The sequence below is a fragment of the Elephantulus edwardii genome, unplaced genomic scaffold (genome assembly GCF_000299155.1).
Source record: "Elephantulus edwardii isolate Elephantulus edwardi_28Jun2011 unplaced genomic scaffold, EleEdw1.0 scaffold00111, whole genome shotgun sequence".
Taxonomy (NCBI): domain Eukaryota; kingdom Metazoa; phylum Chordata; class Mammalia; order Macroscelidea; family Macroscelididae; genus Elephantulus; species Elephantulus edwardii.
In genome coordinates, this window is record NW_006399861.1 from 4,981,823 (window position 1) to 5,006,551 (window position 24,729).

The 24,729-nt window shown below is 36.8% G+C and overlaps 1 protein-coding gene across 4 annotated transcripts in view; it reads right to left on the reverse strand.

Moving 5' to 3' along the window:
* Window positions 1-3,770: 3,770 nt before the first annotated feature.
* SNAP91 (synaptosomal-associated protein, 91kDa) overlaps window positions 3,771-24,729 on the reverse strand; it is a 260,033-nt gene continuing 239,074 nt past the window's right edge. For all 4 annotated transcript variants that reach the window (XM_006892128.1, XM_006892129.1, XM_006892127.1 and 1 more), the window contains 4 exons: window positions 14,926-15,009; window positions 13,846-13,950; window positions 7,162-7,264; window positions 3,771-5,183 (listed from right to left, as the gene is read on the reverse strand). In XM_006892128.1, coding sequence (XP_006892190.1) covers window positions 7,172-7,264; window positions 13,846-13,950; window positions 14,926-15,009 — 282 coding nt within the window. In that variant the 3' untranslated portion in view covers window positions 3,771-5,183; window positions 7,162-7,171. The remainder of the gene's footprint in view (window positions 5,184-7,161; window positions 7,265-13,845; window positions 13,951-14,925; window positions 15,010-24,729) is intronic.

The window sequence follows — 24,729 nt, forward strand, 5'->3', positions numbered from 1 at the left end:
CAGCTCTTGGAGAGCTAGGGAGTTTCAACATTTCTTCATGTGTTTGTTTGCCATCTGAATGTCTTCTTTGGTGAAATGTCTATTTATATCCTGTGCCCATGTTGTGATTGGGTTGTTTACCTTTTTTTGTTGAGGTATTGGAGTATTCTAGAAATTTTAGATATGAGTCCCATATCAGATATTTTTCCCTCAGTCTGTGAGCTACCTTTTTAACCTGTTGAAGAAGTTTTTTTGATGTGCATAGGGATTTGATTCCTAGAAAATCTTGTTCATCTATTTCCTCCCTCTCATAGTTGTAGAATTTTCATGAGGCTTAGAATACTGTTCATACTGTGGATCAGAGCTTCTAGAACAGTTCCTAGATTTTCTTCGATGAATTTTATAGTCTTTCCTTTTTATTTCTAGGTCTCCGATCAACCTCACAAGTTGGTATTTGTGTATGGTGTGAGGTGTGAATTGTGCTTTTTTGTGCAGATGATTTTCCAATACCATTTATAACAGAGACTGTCATTTCTCCACTAATTTTGTCTCCTTGTCAAAGACCAATTGACCATAGGTAGATGAGTTGATTTCTGAGTTTTCAATTCTATTCCTTTGATCTATGTGTCTGCCACTGTACTAGCACCATGCTGTCTTGACCACCACGGCTGTGTGGTAGGATTTAAGGGAATGCGATGCCACCTATCTTCTTTCTTGTTTTCAGTAGTGTTTTGCTTATTTGAAGTCCCTTTCCATTCCAGTTAAAAATAAAGATTGCCTTTTTTTTCCTCATTGAAGAATGGAATGGGAATCTGGATTGAGATTGCATTGAATTAGTAGATTGCCTTTGGTAAAATTGTCATTTTCACGATATTGAGTTTTCCTATTCATGAGCATGGTATACATATTCTTTCATTTCTCCAGGTCTCCTTTTGTTTCTTGTAGTAATTGTAATTTTCTTTGTATAGGTCTTTTGTGCCTCCAGATTTATTTTAAGTATTTAATTTTGGACTAGTATTATTTTTCTTAACTCTATTTCTATATTCTCTTTGTTACTGTAGAGAAATTAAAATGATTTTTGAATCCTGCTACTTTGCTGAATTGGTCAGCTATGTCCTATAGTCTTCTCATGGAATTTTTGGAGTTTTCTAAGTATACTATCATATCATCTGCATACATAGTTTTATCTCTCTTTTTGCTAATTTGTGTATCTCTTTTTTAAAAAGTAAATTTTTATTTTATACTAATTTTCTTACAAAGTTCATATACATTGTTTTTTCACAATATCTTCATTCATTTTGTGTTTCATACAATTATTTCCATTCATTATATTTTTTAAAATCAATCAACACTGAAATGTGTCCTGTCTTTCCAGATCCCTGCTGGATCTTTCCTGTTTCCTTTACCCATCCCTCCTTTTACTCATTAAATTGTGTGACCCTGTGATTTCCTCCTTTGCCGTTTTCACACCTCTGCTCTTAGCCTCCACCCCACTTGGATCCTCATATCCATTTTACTAGTTATCTTTATATTTCTACAATAATGGTCTTATACAGTATTTGTCCTGATGGTACCAAGTTTGTTCACTTAGCATAATACTTCCCAGTCCCTCCAAGTTATGTAGTAATCCTTTAAATCATTGCTCCTACATGCTGTGTAGTATTCCATTGTGTGAATGTGCCACAATTTCATAATCCAGGAGACTGTGGTTGGACATTTGGGCTGTTTCCATGTCAATTTGTATATCTCTTATTTCTTTGTCTTAGGATATGTTTTCATTGGTATTGAATCTTGTATTACAATGATTGACAAAAACCTCTTAAACTCTAATAAACTTCTGACAGTCAATGTACTGTATGCAAGCTATTTTTCAGCATTCAGAAACAGAATGATATCCCATTAGTAAACAGGTAAGTGAAAAGAACTATAGGAACCAACATCCTTGTATTTATCTCTTAGACATTTACTTGGCATCTATTGATGTGCTTAGTGTTGACACAAGTTCTAGGAGAACATAACTCTTGTCTTTGAACAGCTCACAATTGGCCCAAGCAGATGACACCTAATTATAATACAAAATGGCTAAGTGCTATAAAGGTTATTGAAGATTGTGCTCTGTAAAGGGCAAGAAAAGGCCAAGACAAATGGGATCTAGTCACACTGGTAGAGCTGATGAGGTTATCTGAGGCAGCTGACCCTATGTGAGCCAGTCAAGTGCTGGTGGTTCTCTGTAGTGAGTACTTGATGTTGCCAAGCACAGAGTGTTTGTGAATATGTGTGTATGCATGCAGAGGGCTTGGGGGAAGCAGACATAAAGCAGCAGGCAAAGTCTTTATAGAAATGCTCACCACGTGGAAGAACTCTAGGGGAGAATCAAACCTGTTAGTTTTTTGACAAGCCAGAACTTCATCCAGTAGTGTCTTATCTGTAAGACAATTTTCTTACAATGGCACCAGGAATCTCATCCTAGTTAGGTTTCATTGTCTGATACAAAATTAAAATTCTTACAGCTTTTCTTCTGTTGAGAATATATATTTTTTATATTCAGGGTATCATTCAATGATGGGAAAAAGCTGTCTACTAACATAAAAAAAGGACATATTAAACTTAGAATTCGTTAAAACAGAACGTTTTACAAATAGTATGCCCACAAAGCAATATATGCTTTGTAGTATAAAAATATAATATAAAAAAGTAAATAATACAAAAATAATGTAATATATGAAAAGAATAACTAATTAAAATGTAATATAGCAAATGCATAGTTAAAGATGAAAAGATACAAATATTAGTTACCTTAGGGAAAAACAGCATTAACATAGAAATAAAACTATGGTGGCCTAGTGCTAAGAAACCACGCTGCAACCCCAAAGACATACAATTTGAGGCCACCAGCTGCTGTTCAGGAGAAGGATGGGCAGTCTCCTGTGTGATTAACTGCCTCTGAAAACCCATGGCGGGCCAGCAATGGGTCAGTTCTGACTGTATGATACACAACAACAACAAAAACAAAATCCCCCTTTATTTCAGTTATATTACTCTTCTGAAATGCTGTTAACACTAAATATAATAAGGAGTGCCAGTGACGTAGTGGTAAGGAGCTGTGTTGCCAACCCAAGGCACATGATTCAAATCCAACAATTGCTCCTTGGGAAAAAGACAGACAATCTCCTTTTGTGACGTTTGCTGTTGTTGTGTACTGTAGAGTTGGAACTGTTCCATAGCTGACACACTGGAGGGTTTTCAGGGGCAGTTAATCCCACAGGTGGAGATTGCCCATCCTGTACAATTTAATCCCTCTGAAAACTTGCTGGAGGTTCAGGTTTGCACTGACTAGATATAACAACAACACTATGATAATCTCGTTGTGGGAATATTGCTTTTATTGGACATTTTTTTAGTTGATTTGAATTCAAGTGATCTCATGTGGCAAAGCAAAACTGCTCCCAACAGTGTTCTCAACTGCAATCTTTATGGAAGCAAATCTTTAGGTCTTTTCCTGCAGACATTCTGGGTGGGTTCAAAGCAGCAACTGTGGCATTCAGTTCCCTAGCTTTACACAAAGAAGCTAGTCTGGATTTTGTATGAGAGTGTGTGCATGTACATAAACTAACCTAAAGTCATCTTGTAACGTTCAGAGAGAGAATTCTCACAAAACTATCACAACAATTTAACTGTTTATTTTATCTAAAGTCCTTTTTGAGTATGTTTAAATTTTAATATGCTCAAGGTGTCGTTTGAAACACACTTGCCCTCTGAAAGCTAATCAAAGAGAGAAAGTTTAAGTCTGAATTTCATTTGTTCAACGTGTTTATTGCATCTCAGAGGGCGTACATGCACTGGGTTTTGGAACCGAAATACAAAGAAAAGCCATTTTGAAATTGGTCTTAGGTAATTTTCCCCCATTACAGTGTATGTTATCCCCACAGTAAATTTCAGATACAACCACTTTTTAAATGGTACCATACATCTATTAAATAATTTGAAAAATAGGCAAACACCTTTCCAACCCAATATGCTTTTACAAAGAACTGCCAAGCCACTAGCAACACTGATCAACAGTGACCCCGTTTATGCATCAAAATCTTAAGCCAAGCCATCAGCACAGACAGTATGACAACAAATTAAAAATTAAAGAATACAGTATGTACAGCAAAGGATACAGTTGTCTGAATTAGTTTAAGTTCTAGTCACAATGGTACAACAAAACCTACTTTGAGCAGTTGAGAAATGGAAGAACACTAGTCTACAGAACACACAAAGAAATACTAAATTAACAGATGTACATAAACCCCACAATAGAATAAAAGTATCTGTAGTAATTTTTAAGTCATTGATGTACCTCAGGGTGCCTTCGTAATCACTTGAAGTAGCACGTCTTAATTGTTTTTCACTGACATGATAGAAATGGACCCTGTACTTTTCAGTGCACTTAATAAAGAATGAATAAACAGGTCAATTTAAATTTCTGTCAAGCAAAAAATTTCTTTCAAGTATAATTAAAATATATTTTTAATACAGTAGTGATTAATATGGAATTCTTCCCATATGATTTTTTCATTCTTGATAAGGTAGCTTCAAGAAGTATTTAATTATGGATGTTAATTTTTATATTTTTAAAATAAAATTTCTTAACATATACAGTGCCACAAAAATAAACATTTCTCACAACAGCTGAAGTTCTTGCGATTGGAAGATGGTACTCCACACTGAAAAAGGTTCTGTATATTTAAGAGGCTCCCCCCCTCACTATTTGATATTATCACACTATGCTTGTAACAGAGATACAGAAGAAAAGAACTTACGGGAAGAGTTTAGGTTTTGTCCAAAATTTATATATACATTGAAATCTTTGAAAACACAGACACATCTTTCCAAATGGCTCACCGTACAACAGCTGCGTCATCCCTGGGCGAGGTCCAGAAAAGCACTAAAGGCATTGGAAACATCCATTCATTGTTTACATCACACAACACACAAATAACCCGAATACGCTACAATTTCGAGAGTAGGGATAACAGCTAAGGTAGTCCACATTCCTAACGTTCACTGTCACAGCTGTGCTACACATTTTGGAAGAGAAGTTATGAGTAAGCACTGGGTGTGGTACTGGTGGCTCACTTTGAAACTCTGAGCATCAATCCTATTTGAAGTCGCCAAACTCATTATTTTATTTTTTTCCTATTCAGTCACAAAAACTGCAGCTGCAAAGATAAAAAAGCACTTGCATTAGAAAATATGCGAATACATTATCTTCCAACAGCAATTGTCCCCTTGCAATTGTACTTCATAACCATGCCAAAAGCCTTACCACAAAAGGTTTCTGCATTATCAAACTCACATTCATATACTTAACTCAAGTTTAACGAATTTCAGCAGGAGAGTGGAGGTGGGTGATTGGGGAAAACAAAACAATGTGTTTGGGGAGATGTACCCCTGGAGGAAGCTACAGTAATGTAAAACTTCATTTCAGATAAATACTATATCAGTGGAAGTTGAAATCTGGGTAATTATTAGACATCTTTATAGTCAGACTTTCAATATTAACATTTAACCTTTTAAAGATGGCAGCGGAATAAAAGGAGTGGTAACATACATTACTTATAACATCTATTTTGTTAGCTTCTTCAATGAGTCACTTCCTAAACAAACAAATGACAAGATAGAAAAGATGAGAGATATACCTAGTATTTCAATGCTTTCTTCACTCATGCTCCCCCCACCTCCCTTATCTCCCTGGTTTATTACCAGTCATCTGATTGGTAAATCTCTCCTGGCACCTCAAGGCTGAGGTGGGTAGCTACCTCTTCTTAGCATCATTAAATACTCTGTCAGTTTCCATCTTAACTGTGAAGCTCTCAATGTAGAGACTGTCTTGAGTAAAGTGCTTGGCATGTGATGAGAGTGATAGTTAAAGGCTGCTCTAGACAGCTGCCTTAGCTACTTTTGAAACTCCAACTGTCACAGTTTACTTATGCTCTCATCAGTGCAGCCTAGCCAAAAATAGAGTAGGAACACTGGGACACAGGGAGAAATTATTTGGCATTAAGGCATTAAGGTGATATATCATTATAATCTTTTGTAAGAAAAATACCATAAAGTATGAATCCACAGAAATATTAGTAAGCATTCAAGAAAGGACTTAATAAGTATTTATTAGCAAGAGATGTATATTAAAACCAACACTGAACAGTGACTGTGGGATACTCTCTCTGCTTGTGCACTTGGCCTTGGTCAAGGAACATTAATGCTTAGGGATCATTTTCATTCTGTGAAATGGTGGCAAAAATTATCTGGCCAAAGAAAGAAAAAGAAAATTATCTGGCCAACAAATCTCCCAGAATTTGATCTCCTGAGTAGGAAATGGATATTCAAAGTACTGTTCTAATGAATGATAGTGTTTATGAGTTTTTTAGAAGCAAATATTTTTCCATCATCAGCTTCCTTCCATAAGTTCACCAACAGTATCTCATCAAATTATACTATAGATTTAAAACCAGAATATTAGGAATTCTAAATTCAGTCTGAATGCAGGAGTGTAAAAGGGCTTTACTTTATGAAGCCAAACAAGGATAAAAGAAAATGTGGTTATGTAGCAAACCTAGTGTTAGAAAATTTCTAAATGCTATATTACAACTGCTAACTTTTGAGAAACAGAAGCCATTATGCAATAAAATGACCATTTTCTCATTTGCCCAAGCTTCTTGAAAATTTTCTGCTTTACCAGTATCATCTGTGTGCTTTATCAGTATGAGGGACATTTGGAAGTTTCTTTCCATTTTAGTTTTAGAAACTAAATAATGTGTTTTTTTTTTATTGGGAAAAACATATTGGGGGTACAAGGAGGTGAGGGTTGGGGGCAGAAGGGTGAGGATGGGCCAGGATGCAGTTGCAGAGCTGCACAGTTTGGTCGGTGGGGGGAGCAGGTGAAGGAAATGATGAGGGTCCAGTGGGGACCAGATGCTACAGAGGAATGACAAGCATTTTCCAATAGTAATTAAACCAACTAAAACTAAGTAATGTTTTAATACTCATTGATAGAGAGTTTTTAATACTGACGTTCAAAGTAAAAACACCATTATTAGCAGCATACTTACACATGAACAGATGTCACAGCTGAAATAGCTAGGCAATATCTAGTTGATTATTACAAGCCCACAGGGAAAGCTCAATATTAGATACCTTAAATTGTTTACAAGAAATCCTTGATGTTAAGATCCGCTAATGGGTCCTTTGCTGGAGGTTTCTTGGGACTCTGAGTGGCAGGTGTAGGGCTTGGAGAAAGCTAACGTGGGAAAAGCCAGCCCAAGACAGCAGAAATAGAAAGCAAACAGAGATACACCAGCATTAGGTAGAACATATACCACAGAAAACAAATACGCAGAAGATCAGACGGCTAAAGGTCTAAAAAATCTACTTTGTTCTACTTAGTCATAGTGTTGTGTTTAATTTGGGATTGGTAAAATATGTATCAAATGATTTTCAGCTGTCTTGACATTCTTTGACATAAGCATCAGCTTCAGTAAAATTTGAAGACTTTGTAGAACAATATGGATATAAATTTGGAAAGATGTGGAAATTAGCCACATACACATATTATGACTAGTAAAAAATGATTATGCAAAAGCATTTTTTAATCATTAGTATCACTAAATTAATACAGGCTTTTAAAAAAATAAGTGCATTTGTTTCCAAGTTCCTTTTTATTAATTTTTATTTTATATTGTTTACAAACTTTGTATGCATTGTGTTTCACACTATCCTTCATTAACATTGTGCTTCATACAATTATTCCCATGCATTTTGTTTGTAAAATTAATCCCATTGGACTATGCCCACCATTATCCTGTCTTTCCAGATCCCCCAGGCTTTTCTTATAGGAAGAATGAGGTTGAAGGAAAAAGGAAAACATTTGCAAAAAAGCTATTTAAGGAATAAGTTAAATTGATTAGTTTAATATACCAGGACTGAATTCTAAACTTACCTATTGAATTAACAGAGGAGGCTATGGCTGATTATGAAGTACTATCTGGTGGCCAAGTGGTACTGTAAACCCAGAGAACTGCAGTTCAAATCTACCAGCTGCTTTGTGGGGAAAAGATGGGGCAAGCTTTTCCTATGCAATTTACAGTCTCTAAAAACCTCTTGGAATTGCACTGCAAAATGGACCAGGAGATAGCGCAGGGCAGGGGAGGGAAGCAAATGTGAAACAATGAATAAACAAAAATGAAAATAAATAAAACCAGTCAAAGGGGGAGGATTAAAAACCACTTGGAGGGTCAACTTTGAGTTGATTTGAACTTGATGGCACACAACAATGTAGTTAATAATTATACTAAATCTGCGACAAAAGTAATGAAGAGTTACCCTTATCTTGTGCTGTCTAACCAATATCTATGGTATGAGGATTTGAAAATTTTACATAATCCGTGTAGAGTTAACAATTAACATCTAGCTTTTGATTTGAATAAATCTCCTATGCTTGTAACACAATGAACACCTCAAAGTTAGGGGTTCTGGGCAAGGATGTGTTTCTATTGATCACTAAAGAGAGGCCCAGATAAGAACTTTTATATTTGTTCCCTTCTCCAGAATTCATTGACTGACTTGCATTAAGTATCATTTACACCTCTATAAAATGTAAATAAATAATACTTCCTAAAAATCACAGGTAAAAGGAAATAAGAGGTTTGATGATGCTTGGAAGAAATGAAAAATATTGATTCTAAATTAATAATTAGATGAGATAATAGTATCACGTGCTGTAGTGTACCATCAAGACAGAACTGATCCTCCAGTGGGTTTTCAGAGGCAGTTAAGAGGAGACTGCCCAAAAAATAAAAAAAAAAAAAAAAGAGGAGACTGCCCATCCTTCTCAGACCATGACAGTGTTATAATACAGCCATTTAAAGAATGATGAATTGTCCAGGCATCAGTAATTCAAAACTGATTACCTGGGGCCAAACTCTGAAATAGGAAATACAATCCAAAAAATGTAAATAATCTGTCTTTCTTCCACAATAGCTGGTGGATTCAAACCATGTGCCTTTTGAATGCAGTCCAGCTCCTTACCACTAGAGTTCCCTAAATCTGTAAATACAACTTATCATTTTGACTTACTATACATTCAATAGCCAATTAAAATACTGTGTTTTCAACATGTCTAATTTTTATTTTTCATTCTTTAATTAAGTAAATAAATTGGTAATCCCAAACACTGGGAAAGCACTGCATTAATAAAACGATATTGATTTCTTTTTAAAGCTTTCAGCACACAAAAAACAGAAAGCTTAAATAAATCAATAACACTGTTTCAAGTTCACATAACCAGAAGCATCCTTTATTTTCTCCAAAAGGTGGCAATTATGGACACAATCAAGAAAGCAGTCATAATAAATGAGATTCTTCTCATTGTTTAACTCCATCTGTTGTTGCTGTTGTTGTTATGTGTCATTGAGTCACTTGAGACTCATAGCGACCATATGTACAACAGCCCTAAACTCTGTTCTGTCCTGTGCCAATCTCATTGTCTCCGACACACTCATCCTGATTACCCTAGTCACCGAAAAAATCCATCTCCTACACGGCCTTCCCCTCCTGCGCCTGCCCTCCACCCTCCCAAGCACGATGTCCTTCTCCAAGGACTGGTCTCTCCTTATAACACGACCAAAGTATGTCAGATGAAGCCTCAGAATCCTTGCCTCCAAAGAGCAGCCCAGTTTAACCCTTTCCAAGATGAATCTGTTTTCTTAGCAGTCCATGGTACCCTCAATACTCTTCTCCAGCACCACAGCTCAAAGGCATCAATTCTCCTTCTATCCTCCCTAGTCATTGTCCAACTCTCTGATGCATAACATGTGATTGCAAAGACCATGACCTGTATCAGATGCACTTTAGTCTCCAGAGAGACACCGTTGCTCCTGAGTACTCTAGAGAGGTCCCTAACTCTATCTATTAGGTTAAATTTAATACCAATTATTCTCTCCAAACTTCTCTAAATCTCCTGAAAAAATCTACACAGGGTTCATTTGTCTAGAGTTGCCTAGAAAAATTCTCAGGACGCTAGTGTGATGAGGTCTTGAAGGTGAGGACTTATGGTATTTGAAATTTTTCTTATAACATCCACCATTTCCTCTCCTGGTCAACTTGAATTTGAGGGGCTAAAGTAAAGATGATTAAAGTATATTTGGGGCCAGGTACAGAATGGATTTAGAGATGGGTCAAGGAAGCAGAAGGATTACACTCAGAAAGTTCATAGTAACTGTCCTATAGATAAGACAATAGAAAGACCCACTTGGTAGGTTAAAAATATTATACAAGTCAAACTATTTATAAAGATGCAATGAAATACATTTGAGCTATTTCCTCAACATATTGTTGTTGTTATATACCATGAATCACTTGTGACTCATAGTGACCCTATATACAACAGCTCTGAACATGCTCTGGGCCAATCTTATTATCTCTGACATACTCTCCATTATCCTAGTCACTGAGTCATCTCATCTTCCTCTCTTGCACTATCCCACCACCCTCCCAAGTATGATGTCCCTCAGACAAAGCTTCAGAATCCTAGTCTCTACGGAACAGTCTGGTCGCACCCTCTCTAGGATGAACCTGTTTGTTCTCCTAGCAGACCATGGTATATTTGATACTCTTCTCCAGCACCACATCTCAAAAGCATCAATTCTCCTTCTATCATCCCTAGTCATTGTTCATCTATCTGATGCATAGCACATAATTGTGAAGACCATGGCTAGTTCAGGGACACCTCAGCCTCCCGACTGACATCATTGCTCTTCAGTATTCTGTAGATGTCCCTGACAGCAATTGGTCTTTTGATTTCCTGGCCGCTAGTACCAAGAGTATTACTGTGGAGCCAAGCAAACTAAAGTTAACAATCTCAATCTCTTTACTGTCTATCATGATGCTGCCAATCAGCCCAGTGATGAGAATCTGCTTTTTTTTTTAATGTTAAGCTTCAATCCACATTGAAGGCTGCAGTCCTTGACCTTCCACAGCAAGTGCTTCAGGTCCTCCTCAGGTTCAGCAAGCAAGGTTGTGCCATCTGCACAATGCATGTTGTTAAGTCTTCCTCCAATCCTAATGCCACATTTCTCCTCATATATCCCAGCCTCCCGGATAATCTGTTTCTGCATATAGATTGAAAAGGTAGGGCGCTAGAACACATCTCTGGCATACATTCTTCCCAATTTTGAACTTGTCAGTGTTGCCTTGCTCTATTCCGATGACCGCCTCCTGGTCCAAGTATAGCTTTCTTATAAGCATAATCAAGTGTCCTGTGATTCCCATTCTTCTTAGAGTTAGTCACAGTTTGTTGTAATCCACACAGCCTTTGCATAGTCAATGAAACACAGACAAGGCAACTTCCTATGGTGAAAAACATTAGGTTCTACAAACACTTCCATTTTAGGAGGTCAATTTCTAGGCAGAGTGAAAAAAAGGATGACTGCCTGGTATAACCACCATATTTAGCAGAAAAAAATTTAGTGAGTTATACATGCTGGCACCTTTGAAACTGAAGGTTTGTTATGTGCCATAGCAGTGCCCTGTCAAGGTCCTGCACTGAGTTGGTTCCTACTCACAGCAAGTATACGAACTAAACACTGTCCAGGCCTGTGTCATCCTCACCAACAGTTGCTAGGTTTGTGGTCACTCTTGCAGCTACTGTGCCAGTCCTTCTCCCAGGAAGGCGGGGCTTTCTCTTTTTTCATGAATCCTTCACTTGAGTAAAAATGACATCTTTCTCCAGTGGCTGGCACCTCTTTAACAACAAGCCCAAAGTATGCAGGGAAGCATTCCGGTAGATTTATTCATTTTTTGGTATAGTTAATATTCCTCACCAACACCACAATTCAAAAACATCAATCATCCAGTTTACTTTCTTTATTGTCCAACTTTCATGTGCATATGTAGTGATTTAAAATATCAAAACTTGGGCCAGATGCACTTCCGTTCTCCAAGTAACATCTTTCACTTCAGCCTCTTAAAGATGGTTTTTGCAGCAGATATACCTAATACAATCGTTCTTTGAGTTTTCTCACTGTTGTTTCCATGAGTGTTGAGAGTGGATCCAAGCAAATGAAATCCTTGATAACTTTCATTTTTTTCTTCAATTATCATTATGTTGCGTATGTGAGGATTTCTGTTATAGTGTAATCCATGCCAAAGACTACAGTCTCTGCCTTCATCAGTAAGTGCTTTGTGCTTCAAGTCTTCTTCACGTTAAGGAAACAAGGTTATATCATAGACCAAGTTCAGGTTGTTAATGAGTCTTCCTCGAACTCTGATGCTGCAGTCTTCATATAATCCAGTTTCTTCACTCAGCATACAGAATGAATAAACATAGTGAAAAGAAACAATGCATACTTTTCCTAATTTCAAAATACATTATTTGCTTATTATGTTCAATTAACTACATCTTTATCAATGCATAGGTTCTGCAGAAATATAATTAAATATTGTATAATTTCTATTCTGCAAAATATTATCTATAATTTATTAAAATCCACACAACTGAATTCCTTTGCATAACTGTAATACACAAGCCAACATTTTTCTAGTGCTCTCTGTTTACAGCTAAAATCTGACATTGGCCATGATACCTCTCATTCCACTCCTCCTCCTCTTCCATGAATGGCAGTGCACTGTCAATATACTGCTGTAATCCTTTTTTATTTCTAATCAACAAATAAAGCTTTACTGCTACAACCTTTTTAAAGTTATCTTTAGCAAAATTTTGAATGCATGTGATACTAATGATGTTGTTTGATAAATTCAGCATTCTGGTGGATCATTTTTGGAATGGACACAAATAAAGATTTTTTTCCCAATCAGTTGATCAGGTAGCTGTCTTCCAAATATATTCTTCAAAACAGGTACATGCTTCCATTATTACATCCATTATGACTTGTTTTCCATTAATATCTTTAGTTCAGCTTGTATTTCTTTTTTTCACTACCACTGATTCTTGACCATAGTCTTGACCATAGCAGCTTAATGCTGAGCAATTCTTTTTGTATAGTGAATTTGAATAATCTTTACTTCTTCTTCATACATCAGCATTCAATAGTTGACCAGTAGACTCCTTTGTTATTGCAATATGAGCTTGACTTTTTCTCAGCTTGGGCAATACCAAATGTGTTCTTCGCTTTTAGTTTTCAAGCTCGAGATCTTTGCACATTTTATCATAATACTTTGTCTTTTGCACCACCCTTTGAAATAATCTATACAATTCTTGTCATCATTTCTTCTATTCACTTTAGCTTCGCTACATTTTAGAATAATCTCAGAATTTCTTCTGATAGCCATTTTGTTTTCTTCATGGATAATGTCTGCAATTTGTCTGGTCTTTGTTCATCAGTGTTTAATGTATCAAATATATTCTTGATAAGTCCTCAAAATTTAGGTGGACCATACTTAAGGTTTTACTTTAATTCTTGTTGACTTTTGTTAATTTTCTTCAGCTTCAATTAGCTGTATAATATGTATATAGTCAACAGATGTTCTATTCCACAGTCAGTAATATACCAGAAACCACAGGGTTGGAAGCACTAATTTTCCAAGACAAGGCCCCAGATGTTTTAAATGCCTGGTTGCTCTTGGGTACTATTCTGAATTAAGTAGGAGAGGAAAGGAAAGACCCCAGACATAGAATTATTTTTATACTTCCTCTCTGTACCTCATATTATTGCTATTTTTGTTTCGACATCATTTTTTTATATCTGAAGCAACAGATAGGAAGAATACATTAAGTAAAAATACTTTTGAAACAGTTTGGCAGGTGCCAGCTTTTACCATACAAGTTAACACTACAGTTTTGTGGACAACAGTTAAATAAATCACCTGTGTTCCTGGTACAGCTGCAGCCCCAAAGGGTGGCCTCATCATAGGCTGTGCAAACATGACTGGCTGCTGAGGCATCATGGGCATGCCCGTCCCAGCTGGAGGCTGAAAAGGAAGAGCAGTTCAGAGCATGAGTGGGATTCACTATGACAATGTTCTGACATCAATGGCGTTAATATGCTTCTGAAAAGTTGACAGTCTGATTTTTAATTCTGAATTCTGTGCTGAGAGACACTAATGTGGTCACACTACATTTTCATCTCAAATGAGGCTTGTTATTGTTTTTCTTATGCAAGACTTGACTCATGAAAAAATACAACTCCACTCTACCCTGAAAGCAAAGAAAAACAAACAAACAAAACATCCTTCTTTCTTTTTAAAACTGCTGGTGACAGAAGTGATAAATAAGTAAAAAACCTTAATATAGTGTTTAAACATGGATTCTGCTGATTCAGGTAAGAAGAGATTTGACTAGTCTTATTCCAATGATGGAAAACCAGTGGCATGTACAATTTAATGAAAGAATTTAAAGATTTTACAAACAACGTTATCACTCCATATGCAGATTCATTAAAGTCTAAAAGCAGACAATGCAACTTACAAAATACCCCTTTATTGCATTTTGGGGAGTTATTTGCTATAACTGTTGTGTGCCATGAAATAAATTCATGACACATGACAGAGCAGAAATGCTTCAGGGTCTTCTTTGGCTTTAATCTTTACAGGAGCTTTTCTCCTACGGACTAACTGGTGGGTTTGAACTGCTTTCCTTCGGCAGTGGGGTGTTTAACAACCGGGCCAACCAGAGCTCCTTAATTTAGTAGTTGTTGCTTGCTGTCAACTCGGAACCGACCCACAGCTGACCCTCCACTGTGTTTTCATTGGCAGTAAATCCCACAAAAGGAGATTACTCATCTTTCTGCCAATGAGCATCTATCTGAAGGATTGAACTGCATACCTTTGGGATTACAGTACAACTTCTTACCACTAGGCCACTTGTTAATCAGAGATTTGGCAAATGTTTGAAAAACATCAGTGATATTTTTGAACATAGCAATCTTTAAGAAAGTTAGTTCTCACCATTCCAAATCCTGCTCCAGGCTGTCCAACAGAGGGGGCCCCGGCCACAGGAGGAACTGAACTGGTTGGAGGTACAGCTCCTTGCTAGCAATAGAACACAAACACACACATAGAGCCCCTAAATAAGCAAGCAAGCAAACAAACAAAACCAGCATAACCTGGTTCAGACACCTGAAGATTATGCTTTCATATATTTTTAAAAATTGATTTCTAATTTTTATATTATTATTTTAGGCACTATACATGCTTCATTGTGAATTCTGACTGCTGTACATTTGTACAAGGGCCAAAATAAAACCCAAGGTTTAGGAAGTATTTAGAAGACTGCATCTAGTACAGCATACATACCACATTTCGAGTCCAAGTTTCCAGTTATACACCAAAGCTTCCCTAATATTTCCCTTGTATTTTAAACAAACTCCAGGAATATCTTAATTAATCATTAGAGCAAAATCCTAAATGTGAAGTTTGCAACAATGGTGGAGTAAGGAACTTTTCTACCCATTCTTAATGGAACATTGTCATAGTGAATTCCACTCATGCTCTAAAATGTTCTTCCAAATAGCAAGACCAGCTTCTTTTTGGGGGTACTAACATTAACCAACTAAATCAAATTAGGAAAAAAAATTAGAGTCAGCAAAGAACTCAGAGGGATAAAGGTTGGTGAGTGATTGACTTAGGGAGAGGACGTTTACAATGCTTGGACATGTTCTGGGGAATCTTTAAGAACACATGCATGCTAAAGGCATGCTAAGAAAATATTAAAGGTAACTGTATAAATAAACAAACAGATGCAATAGACAACATTTTAATTATTTTGTTTTTAACTTTCATTTTTTACTATCTTATCTAAAAAAGTACTATATAAGCCAATAATTTTATATGCATGTTTATGAGTACACAGAGTATAAAGTTGCAGTATGTGACAATAACAGCACAGAGGAAAAAGACTTATAATAGCAAAGATTTGTATAATACTTAAACTATATTAGTCTTAAGTCAAACTGTATTGTCTGTTAAATGTATATTTTAGCCCCTAAAGAAACTAGTAAGAAACAAATATTTATAGTAAAAAATCATAAGGGACTTAAAATAGTACATAAGAAAGGCATTTAAAATAAAAAAGGCAGTAACTTAAATACTGGGGAAACCCCCCAAAAGGCATACAGAAAACTAAGAATTTCTTTGAATAATTTAATACATTAAATGCAATTGGACTAAACTGTCAAATACAAAGCAGAGATTGTCAGAATGTGTATATGTATGTGTGAGTGTGGGGGGCAAAGCATTCTGAAAAGAATAATTTTTGACACAAGACACAAATAGGACAAAAGTAAGAAGATAAAATAGGCACTCCATTCAAACAGTAACCAGCGAAAACTAGTGTAGTTATTCTGCTGTCAAAGTAGATTTTGATAGAAAAGTTTTATGAGAGACAAAAAGGATAAAATATTTTGATGATCAAGAAGATGTAACAATTATAAACATATATACCAAAGAGAAGAGCTCAATATACATGATACAAGAGTGACAGAAATGAAAGGATAAATATACTTTTTAACAATAATATTTGGAACCTTAGGTATAATTTTCAGCAATAGACAGAACTAGGCTAAATATTGACAAGGATATCTAAAACCGAACAAAACCTGTATTAGTGTAAATGAAAGATGTTAAGCGTAATAGTATCACTAAGAATTTTTTTTTCAGGAAGCTTAAACATCTTTTCACTCAGGTTTACACAGACTATAGGGAAGAGGCATGCCAGAGCCCCATCTGCCTTACTGCAAGCTGTCCAAGAGCGTCCCCACCAAGTTTTAACAGTGTTCAGAACAGAAGTGGCTCTCTGCCACCTTTTGCACACAGATCGCTGCTCTTATTACTCTATACACTTGCACAGTTACATTTAAAGCAATGGCTCAGTATAGCATGACTGAAGTTGCTCAGATATGGCTGGAGTCTGGTAACAGCTTATTGTATGTAAAACACATTACAAATTAGCATAAATGGGCCTGCTGAGTACACAACACATCACAGACCCTGACACATTATCTTTGAAAAAGTAACTAACTCTTTTAGGAGATTACTTACCCATATCTGAAGCTGCATTTGTCTGATGATGTTCACTGATGATAGTATTGCTAGTATTATCATGTCAGTTTCAACTCAGGAAAATCTCTTAACACATATATACAAATGGAAAGATGGAAAGCAAAATGGCTCACTATAAAAAACCTCTAACACAATAGAAAATGCTGTATAACCACACAATAAAATATTATTTAGTCATAAAGGTGAAGTTGATTTACATCACACTGATATTTTTTAGAAACATTGTGGTAAGTGAAAGTCACTAGACATAAAAGACCAATACAGTACGGCAGTTTTAGACTGAATGTGGAGAACAGGCAAATCCATGGAGACAAAAAACAGGTCGGTGGTGGCCTGCTCTATAGGGCTGAGGGCAGAGGAAGGAGGGAATTAGGACATATCAGATTTAGAAACGCTCTGGACTTAAGATACTTGTGATGGTTACACAGTAACATGAATGTACTAAAAATCACTTTATTGTGTAACTGAAAATTATTAAAGTGCTGAATTTGATATCAACAAACTGTATATTTTAACCAAAGCTTCAAACCAATTTATTCCAGGTTAAGAATTCACATTTTCACCCTAATGATTGTGTGTGCCTAGGGTGGATATTCAAGTTTTCAGGAAAGGACTAAGCCAAAATGATCTGGTTTAACACCTTAACTATTATCTCAATAAAAATGAAATTAACAGAAGATCATAAATAAATAAAACATTACATTTCAGATTCATTCTTTACAAATTATTTCAGTGATTTAGTGGGTAAACTATTTATCAGAACATGAATTTAATTTGGATTTAAGTCTATTCTGAAAAGTTTCTATTAGTTTTAGAAACACAAAATAAATCCTGAAATTCCTGGCAAAATAATAAATAATATAAAGTGAGTCCTGCTTGTTAATATTTGTAACATTGCACAAATCATAAACTAACTTGTAATTATTATTTCTGTAAGTATTGTTTTTATGTTTGCTTTTACGATCTCCAATTGAATGCTTTATGTATAGATATATAAAGATAAGCTGTATTTAGCATGAGAATTGTGGATTCTGAGGATTTTCCTTGTAAATGTGCACATTTCTGAATTGTGAGTAACTTTCTAGTTTTTAGAAAGAAATTTAACAGATCCCTCAGGCTTGGGAAACAGGATTAACTAAGCCTGGAAACAGGACTCATGAGGTCCATGATGTACAGCTCTGCCAGCAGACATACTTTGAATGCTTCAGTCTTATTAAGGTTTTAAGATCTAAATTAGGTTCTGCGATCTGAAAAGTTTTATAGCTGCACCTCCAAGCAGAAATTAAGGGGCATTTGAAACTGGAGGAAATAGGGGCATAACCTTGGCTCTTATCTTTCAAATAAGAACTTTAAAAGGCACCAAAATGATCTTCCACTCTCACTTCACCCTCTTTATCTTTAACTCAAAAGTTAGACTTAACAATTAGTAGGTAAATATGGAAATGTCAGTCACTTTGCTGTTTCTGAGCACAAATTTCTGAAGTCTATATTCTGATTAAAGAATATTGTTAAAACAATGAAAATATTTACAGGAACATGAAGATGGAAGAGATGTTTTATGAGCTAACTGGGCATGAGTAGCAGGAAGGTCTGAGAAAGTCAGACTCTCCCAGTATGATTCCTTCTTGTTGTTATGTCCCATTGAGGCCCCTGCGACTCATAGCGACCCTATGTACAATAGCCCTAAACCCTGCTCTATTCTGTGCCAATCTTATTGTCTCTGACACACCTACCCCCAACACCCCCGTCACTGAATCAATCCATCTTATCGAGGGTCTTCCTCTCCTGCACTGTCCCTCCATCCTTCCATGCATGACGTCCCTCTCCAAGGACTGGTCCCTTCTTGCAACATGTTCAAAGTATGTCAGACAAAGCGTCAGACTCCCTGCCTCCAAGGAGCAGCCTAGTCTCACTCTCTCTAGGATGAACTTTGTTCTCCTAGCTGTCCACAATATATTCAAAGCTCTTCTCTAGCACCACAGCTCAAAGGCATCAATACTCATTTTATCATAGCTAGTCATTGTCTGCTGTTAGGGACCTCTCCAAAGTACTGGAGAGCAATGGTGTTTCTCTGGAGACTAAGGTGCGTTTGATACAGGCCATGGTCTTTGATATCACTTGTTAGGACAATGACCAAGGAGGACAGAAGGAGAATTGATGCCTTGGAGCTGTGGTGCTGGAGAAGAGTATTGAGAATACCGTGGACTGCTAGGAAAACAAACAGATTTGTCCTGGAAAGGGTTAAACTGGGTGGCTCGTTGGAGGCAAGGATTCTGAGGCTCCGCCTAACATACTTTGGACATGTTGTGAGGAGAGAGCGGTCCTTGGAGAAGGACATCATGCTTGGGAGGGTGGAAGGACGGCGCAGGAGGGGAAGGCCCTCTAGGAGGTGGATTGATTCAGTGACTCGGATAATCGGGATGGGAGTGTCAGAGACAGTGCGATTGGCACAGGACAGAGCAGAGTTTAGGGCTGTTCTACATAGGGTCGCTATGAGTCGCAAGCGACTCGACGGCACATAACAACAACAACAACAACAACAACAACAGTTATTGTCCAGCTTTCTGATAAGAGATTATGGCATAGATCAGGCGTACTTTAGTCTCCAGACTGATATTGTTGCTTTTCCAGTACTTTGGAGAGGTCTCTGACAAGAGACTTTTCCATTGCAATTTGTCTCTTGATTTTCTGGCTGCTGGTATCAAGAGTGTTGATTGTGGAGCCAAGCAAACTAAAGCTGTTTACAATTTCAATCTCTTCACCATCTATCATGATGCTGCCAATCGGCCCAGTGGTGAGAATGTTTATTTTCTTGATGTTGAGCTTCAGTCCCTATTGAAGGCTGCAGTCGTTGACCTTCTGCAGCAAGTGCTTCAGGTCCTCCTCAGTTTCAGCAAGCAGAGTTGTGTCATCTGCATAACACAGATTGTTGACAAGTCTTCCTCCAATCTTGATGCCAAATTTCTCCTCATAAAGCCCAGGCTCCTGGATAATCTCTTCTGTATATAGTTTGAAAAGGTATGGAGGTAAGACACATCCCTGGCGCACACACTTTTCTATCTTGAACCACTAGTGTTTCCTTGCTCTGTTCTTATGAATGGCTCCTGGCCCAAGTGTAGGTTTCACATAAGCATAATCAAGTGTTATGGAGTTCTCATTCTCCTCAGAGTCAGACACATTGTGTTGTGATGCACACAGTCAATTGCCTTTGCATAGTTAATGAAACAGATTCCTCTGATACTCCCTGCTTTCAGCCAAGATACATCTAACATTAGCTATAATATCCCTAGTACCACTGCCTTTTCTAAACCCAGCAGACAGTTCTCTGCTGATGTGCTCTTCCAGTTGTTTTTGGATAATCTTCAGCAGAATCTTGCTTGCATGTGCTATCAATGATATTGTTTGATAATTTCTGCACTGTTGGTCACTGTGGGATGGGAACAAATATGGATCTCTTCCAGTCAGTTGGCCAGGTGGTTTTCCTCCACATATCTTGGCACAACTTTGTGAGCACATCAATTCCTGGGGCCTTATTTTTTGCTGTTTCTTTCAGAGCAGCTTGAACTTCTTCCTTCATCACCACAGGCTCTTGCTCATATGTTGTTTCATGAAATTCTTCTGTGTCCACCAATTCTGTTTGGTAGAATGACCCTCTATACTCTTTGTATCTTATTTTAATTCTTCCTGGATCATTTACTATTCTACCCAAAGCATTCTTAAGCATTTCAACTCAAGTCTTGAATTTGTTCTTCAGTTCCTTCAGCTAAAGAAATGCTCAGTGAGTTCAGCCCCTTTAACTTTCTGACTCCAGCTCTTTGGATATTTCATGATAATACTTTACTTTGTCTTCCCGTGCTCTCCTTTGGAATCTTCTGTTTAACTCCTTAATATCTTGATTTCTTCCCTTTGCTTTGGCTTCTTGGCACTCTAGTGCAATATTCAGAGTCTTTTCTGACATCCATCTTGGTCTTTTCTTCTTCTTCCTGTGTCTTTGTAATGACCATTTGCACTCTTCCTGTATGATATTCTTGATATCCTCCACAGTTCATCTGGTCTTCACTCATTAGTGTTCGAGGCCTCAAACCTGTTCCTGATATGGTTTTGAAATTCAGGTGGGATAGACTCAAGGTCATATTCTGGTTCCAGTGGATTTAATTTTCCTTAGCTTCAGCTGAACTTGCATATGAGTAGTTGGTGGTGTCTTCCACAATCAGCACCTGGCTTAGTTTCACAGCTGATATTGAGCTTTTCTAGTGATTCATTCTGCAGATATAAACTGTCTGATTCCTATACATACTATCAGGTGAAGTTCATGTGTACAGCCTGTGTTTATGTTTCTTATAAAATGTATTTTTAATGAATAAGTCATCAATTGCGCAAAATTCTATCATGCTATTTCTAGCTTCATTTCTGTCACCAAGTCCACATTTTCCAAGTACTGATCCTTCTTGTACATTCCCAACTTTTGTGTTCCAGTCACCCATTATTATCAATGCATTGATTTCATGTTCAATCAATTTCTGACTGAAAAAAATTGTTAGGAATCTTCTATTTCCTCCTCTTTGGTTCTGGTTGTTGGTGCATATATTTGAATGATGGTGGTATTCATTGGACTTCCTTGAATGTGTATGGATATTATCCCATCACTCACAACATTGTATTTCAAGACAGATCTAGAAATTATTTTTTTTAACTATTAAAGCAACCACATTTTTCCTCAGCTTTTCATCTCCAGCATAATAGATCATATGGTCATCTGACTCAAATTGTCCCATGCCAGTCCATCTCATTTTGCCAATACCTAATAAGTTAATATTTATGCATTCCATTTCTTTCTTAACAATATCTAATTTCCCTACATTTATGATTCTCACATTCCATGCTCCAATCACTAGGGAGTGTCTGCTTACAACTGTTCTTTCTCCTTTGTGTTTCCATATATAAGGGCTCAGCCTCAGTTGCCATATCTGCTAGTTTAAGTGTACTATATTGTACATAGGGTTTTTGAAGGCATGCTATTTCAGAAGTAGATGGCCAATCATTCTTCCTAGTCTGTCATAATTTGAATGCTCAGATTTAGAATATTGTCTGACATACAAGTATTTTATAAAAAGAACAGATCAAAGATATTTCCCAATTGTAGAAATAATCAATTGATTTAGTGTTGTCCCTGCCCTTAACATGTGTGTCTTGACCCAACCCTTTCCCTGCTCCATCAGAATTCCATTCTACTCCCACCTACTCCATTCAACACCTATCTCTACCTATCCAGCTCTTGATGTGATGGCATATATCTCAAGCTTTCTGGGTTTGTGTGATTCTGAATGTCTCAAACTACTACCCATTTTTTTTCTGCTTCGGCAAGTATCTCTTGAATTTAGGGTCTGTAAGTCCAAATACCAGGTACTAGTATTAGGGAAGGTTTCCTATTTCAGACGTTTCTGAGGAAAACTCCTTCACCTTGAACTTCTGCTCCAGGATTGACTTGTGGCTTAGGGCCTCTTCCATTTGCAGCTTGCTGTTGTCACAATAGAATAGTTTTCCACTGAATTGAGAAGCAAAATTCATACTAGATATAGAAAAGACCGAAATTGCCAATGATTTCACTTCACTTGAATCCACAATCATCACCTTTGATATCAGTAGTCTCCTTTTGTGGAGTGGGAATAAATATGGATCTCCTCCAGTCAGTTGGCCAGGTAGTTGTCCTCTAGATTTCTTGGCACAATCTGATAAGTACATCTAGGATTTGCTGAACAGCAACTGTTTGCTGAAATATGTCAACTGATATTCCATCAATTCCTTGGGCTTTTTTTTTTTTTGCCAATTCTTTCAAAGCAGCTTGAATTTTTTCCTTCATCATCACTGTCTCTTGATCTTATGTTGTTTCAGGAAATTCTTCTGTGTCAGCCAATTGTATGGTGACTTTGTATACTCCTGCCATTTTCTTCTGATGCTTCCTGGATCATTCATTATTTTGCCCTTGCATCCTTAGCCTTCATTTTATAGCTAACTACAAAAAGTATCCCTTTAAGCACTGCTTTCATATAGTATAAAAAAGTTTAATAATACGAAGACCTTAACGAGTTAGATGTTAAACTCACCAAAAGCTGAGAATCTTAGTACTTTGTTTTTCGCTCTTGCCTCCTAACGTCATGAAATGAGTGGGGAGCAGGACAGAGGAGAGGGGTTTTGGGAACCAAAGCTAGGACAAAAGATGCTTTTCCTAAATACCTTATGAAATAGAGTGTAATTTTTTTTTCTAAATAGAGTGTAATTTAATCAAATGTTAGCTTTATTTAGTGGCGAATTATGGATTTAAAAGACCCTTTTCAAATTGGTTCAAGGTTTTCTTTTTAAAGAGGTTGAAAAGAAAATATTTTAAATTCTATAATTCAGGTGTCCAAATTAATTTTGAGAATACATTTTATAACACATTTATGTTCTGACTGAGAGAAATTAACTTATGTCTATGATTGTTAGGCTGGAGGTGGTGGATGATGGTTAGAAATGAAATCAGGTTGCAAGGGGAAAAAGAATAAGGGAGAGGTTAGTGGATGGGTGATATTTAGAAAGGAGGAAGCAGGGAGTGAAAACTGAGAGTGTACTTGGGAAACAATGATTAGGTTAGTTTTGCTAATTATGGGGCATATATTGCAAATTCTACTCCATTGGAACTTGTAATTTTTGCATTAGCAAATATCATAAAGCAAAATAAATATTTACTTCTAATGGACTGATCTTTCACAGAGTATATGGTGGTATTAGTATATTAACAGAAATTTAATATATAAGAATAAAATATGTTAAGTCCTCAGGAATTGATGGAATACCAACTGACATATTTCAACAAACAGATTCAGCTCTAAACATGTTCACCAGGTTGTGCCATGAAATCTGGAAGACAGCTCCTGGCCAACTGTTTAGAAGAGATCCATATTTATTCTCATTCCCAAAAAAGGTGATTGAACAGAATGTGGAAATTATCAAATGATATCACTAATATCACAGGCACAAGAACAGTACATTGACAAAGAACTTCCAGAAATACAAGTTGGGAGACTGTGGCACCAGGGATATTATTGCTGATGTCAAATGGATCTTGGCTGAAAGCAGAGTACCAGAAAGATGTCTATTTGTATTTTATCAACTATCTAAAGGTATTTGACTGTGTGGATCAAAATAAACTTTGGCTAACATTGGTAAAAATAGGAATCTCAGAACATGTGATTGTGCTTATGTGAAACCTATACCTAGACTTGTATTCCATATGGATTGAAGCTCAACATCAAGAAAACAAAGATTCTCACCACTGGTCTGATCAGCATCTTGGTGATGGACAGAGAATAAACTGAGATTGTTAATAGCTTTAGATTGCTTGGTTCCACAATCAACACTCTTGGTACCAGCAGTCAGGAAATCAAAAGATGAATTGCACTGGGGAAGTCTGCTGTTAGGGACCTCTCTAGAGTATGTAAGAGCAACAATATCAGTCTGGAGATTAATGTGCACCTGACTCAGTCCATGGTCTTCACTATTATTTGCTATGCATCTGAGAGCTGGACAATAACTAATGATAATAGAAGGATTGATATCTTTGAGTTGTGGTACTGGAAAAGAGTGCTGACTGCCAGGAGAACAAACTGATCTGTCCCGGAGAGGGGGAAACCAGGCTGTTCCCTGGTGGCAAGG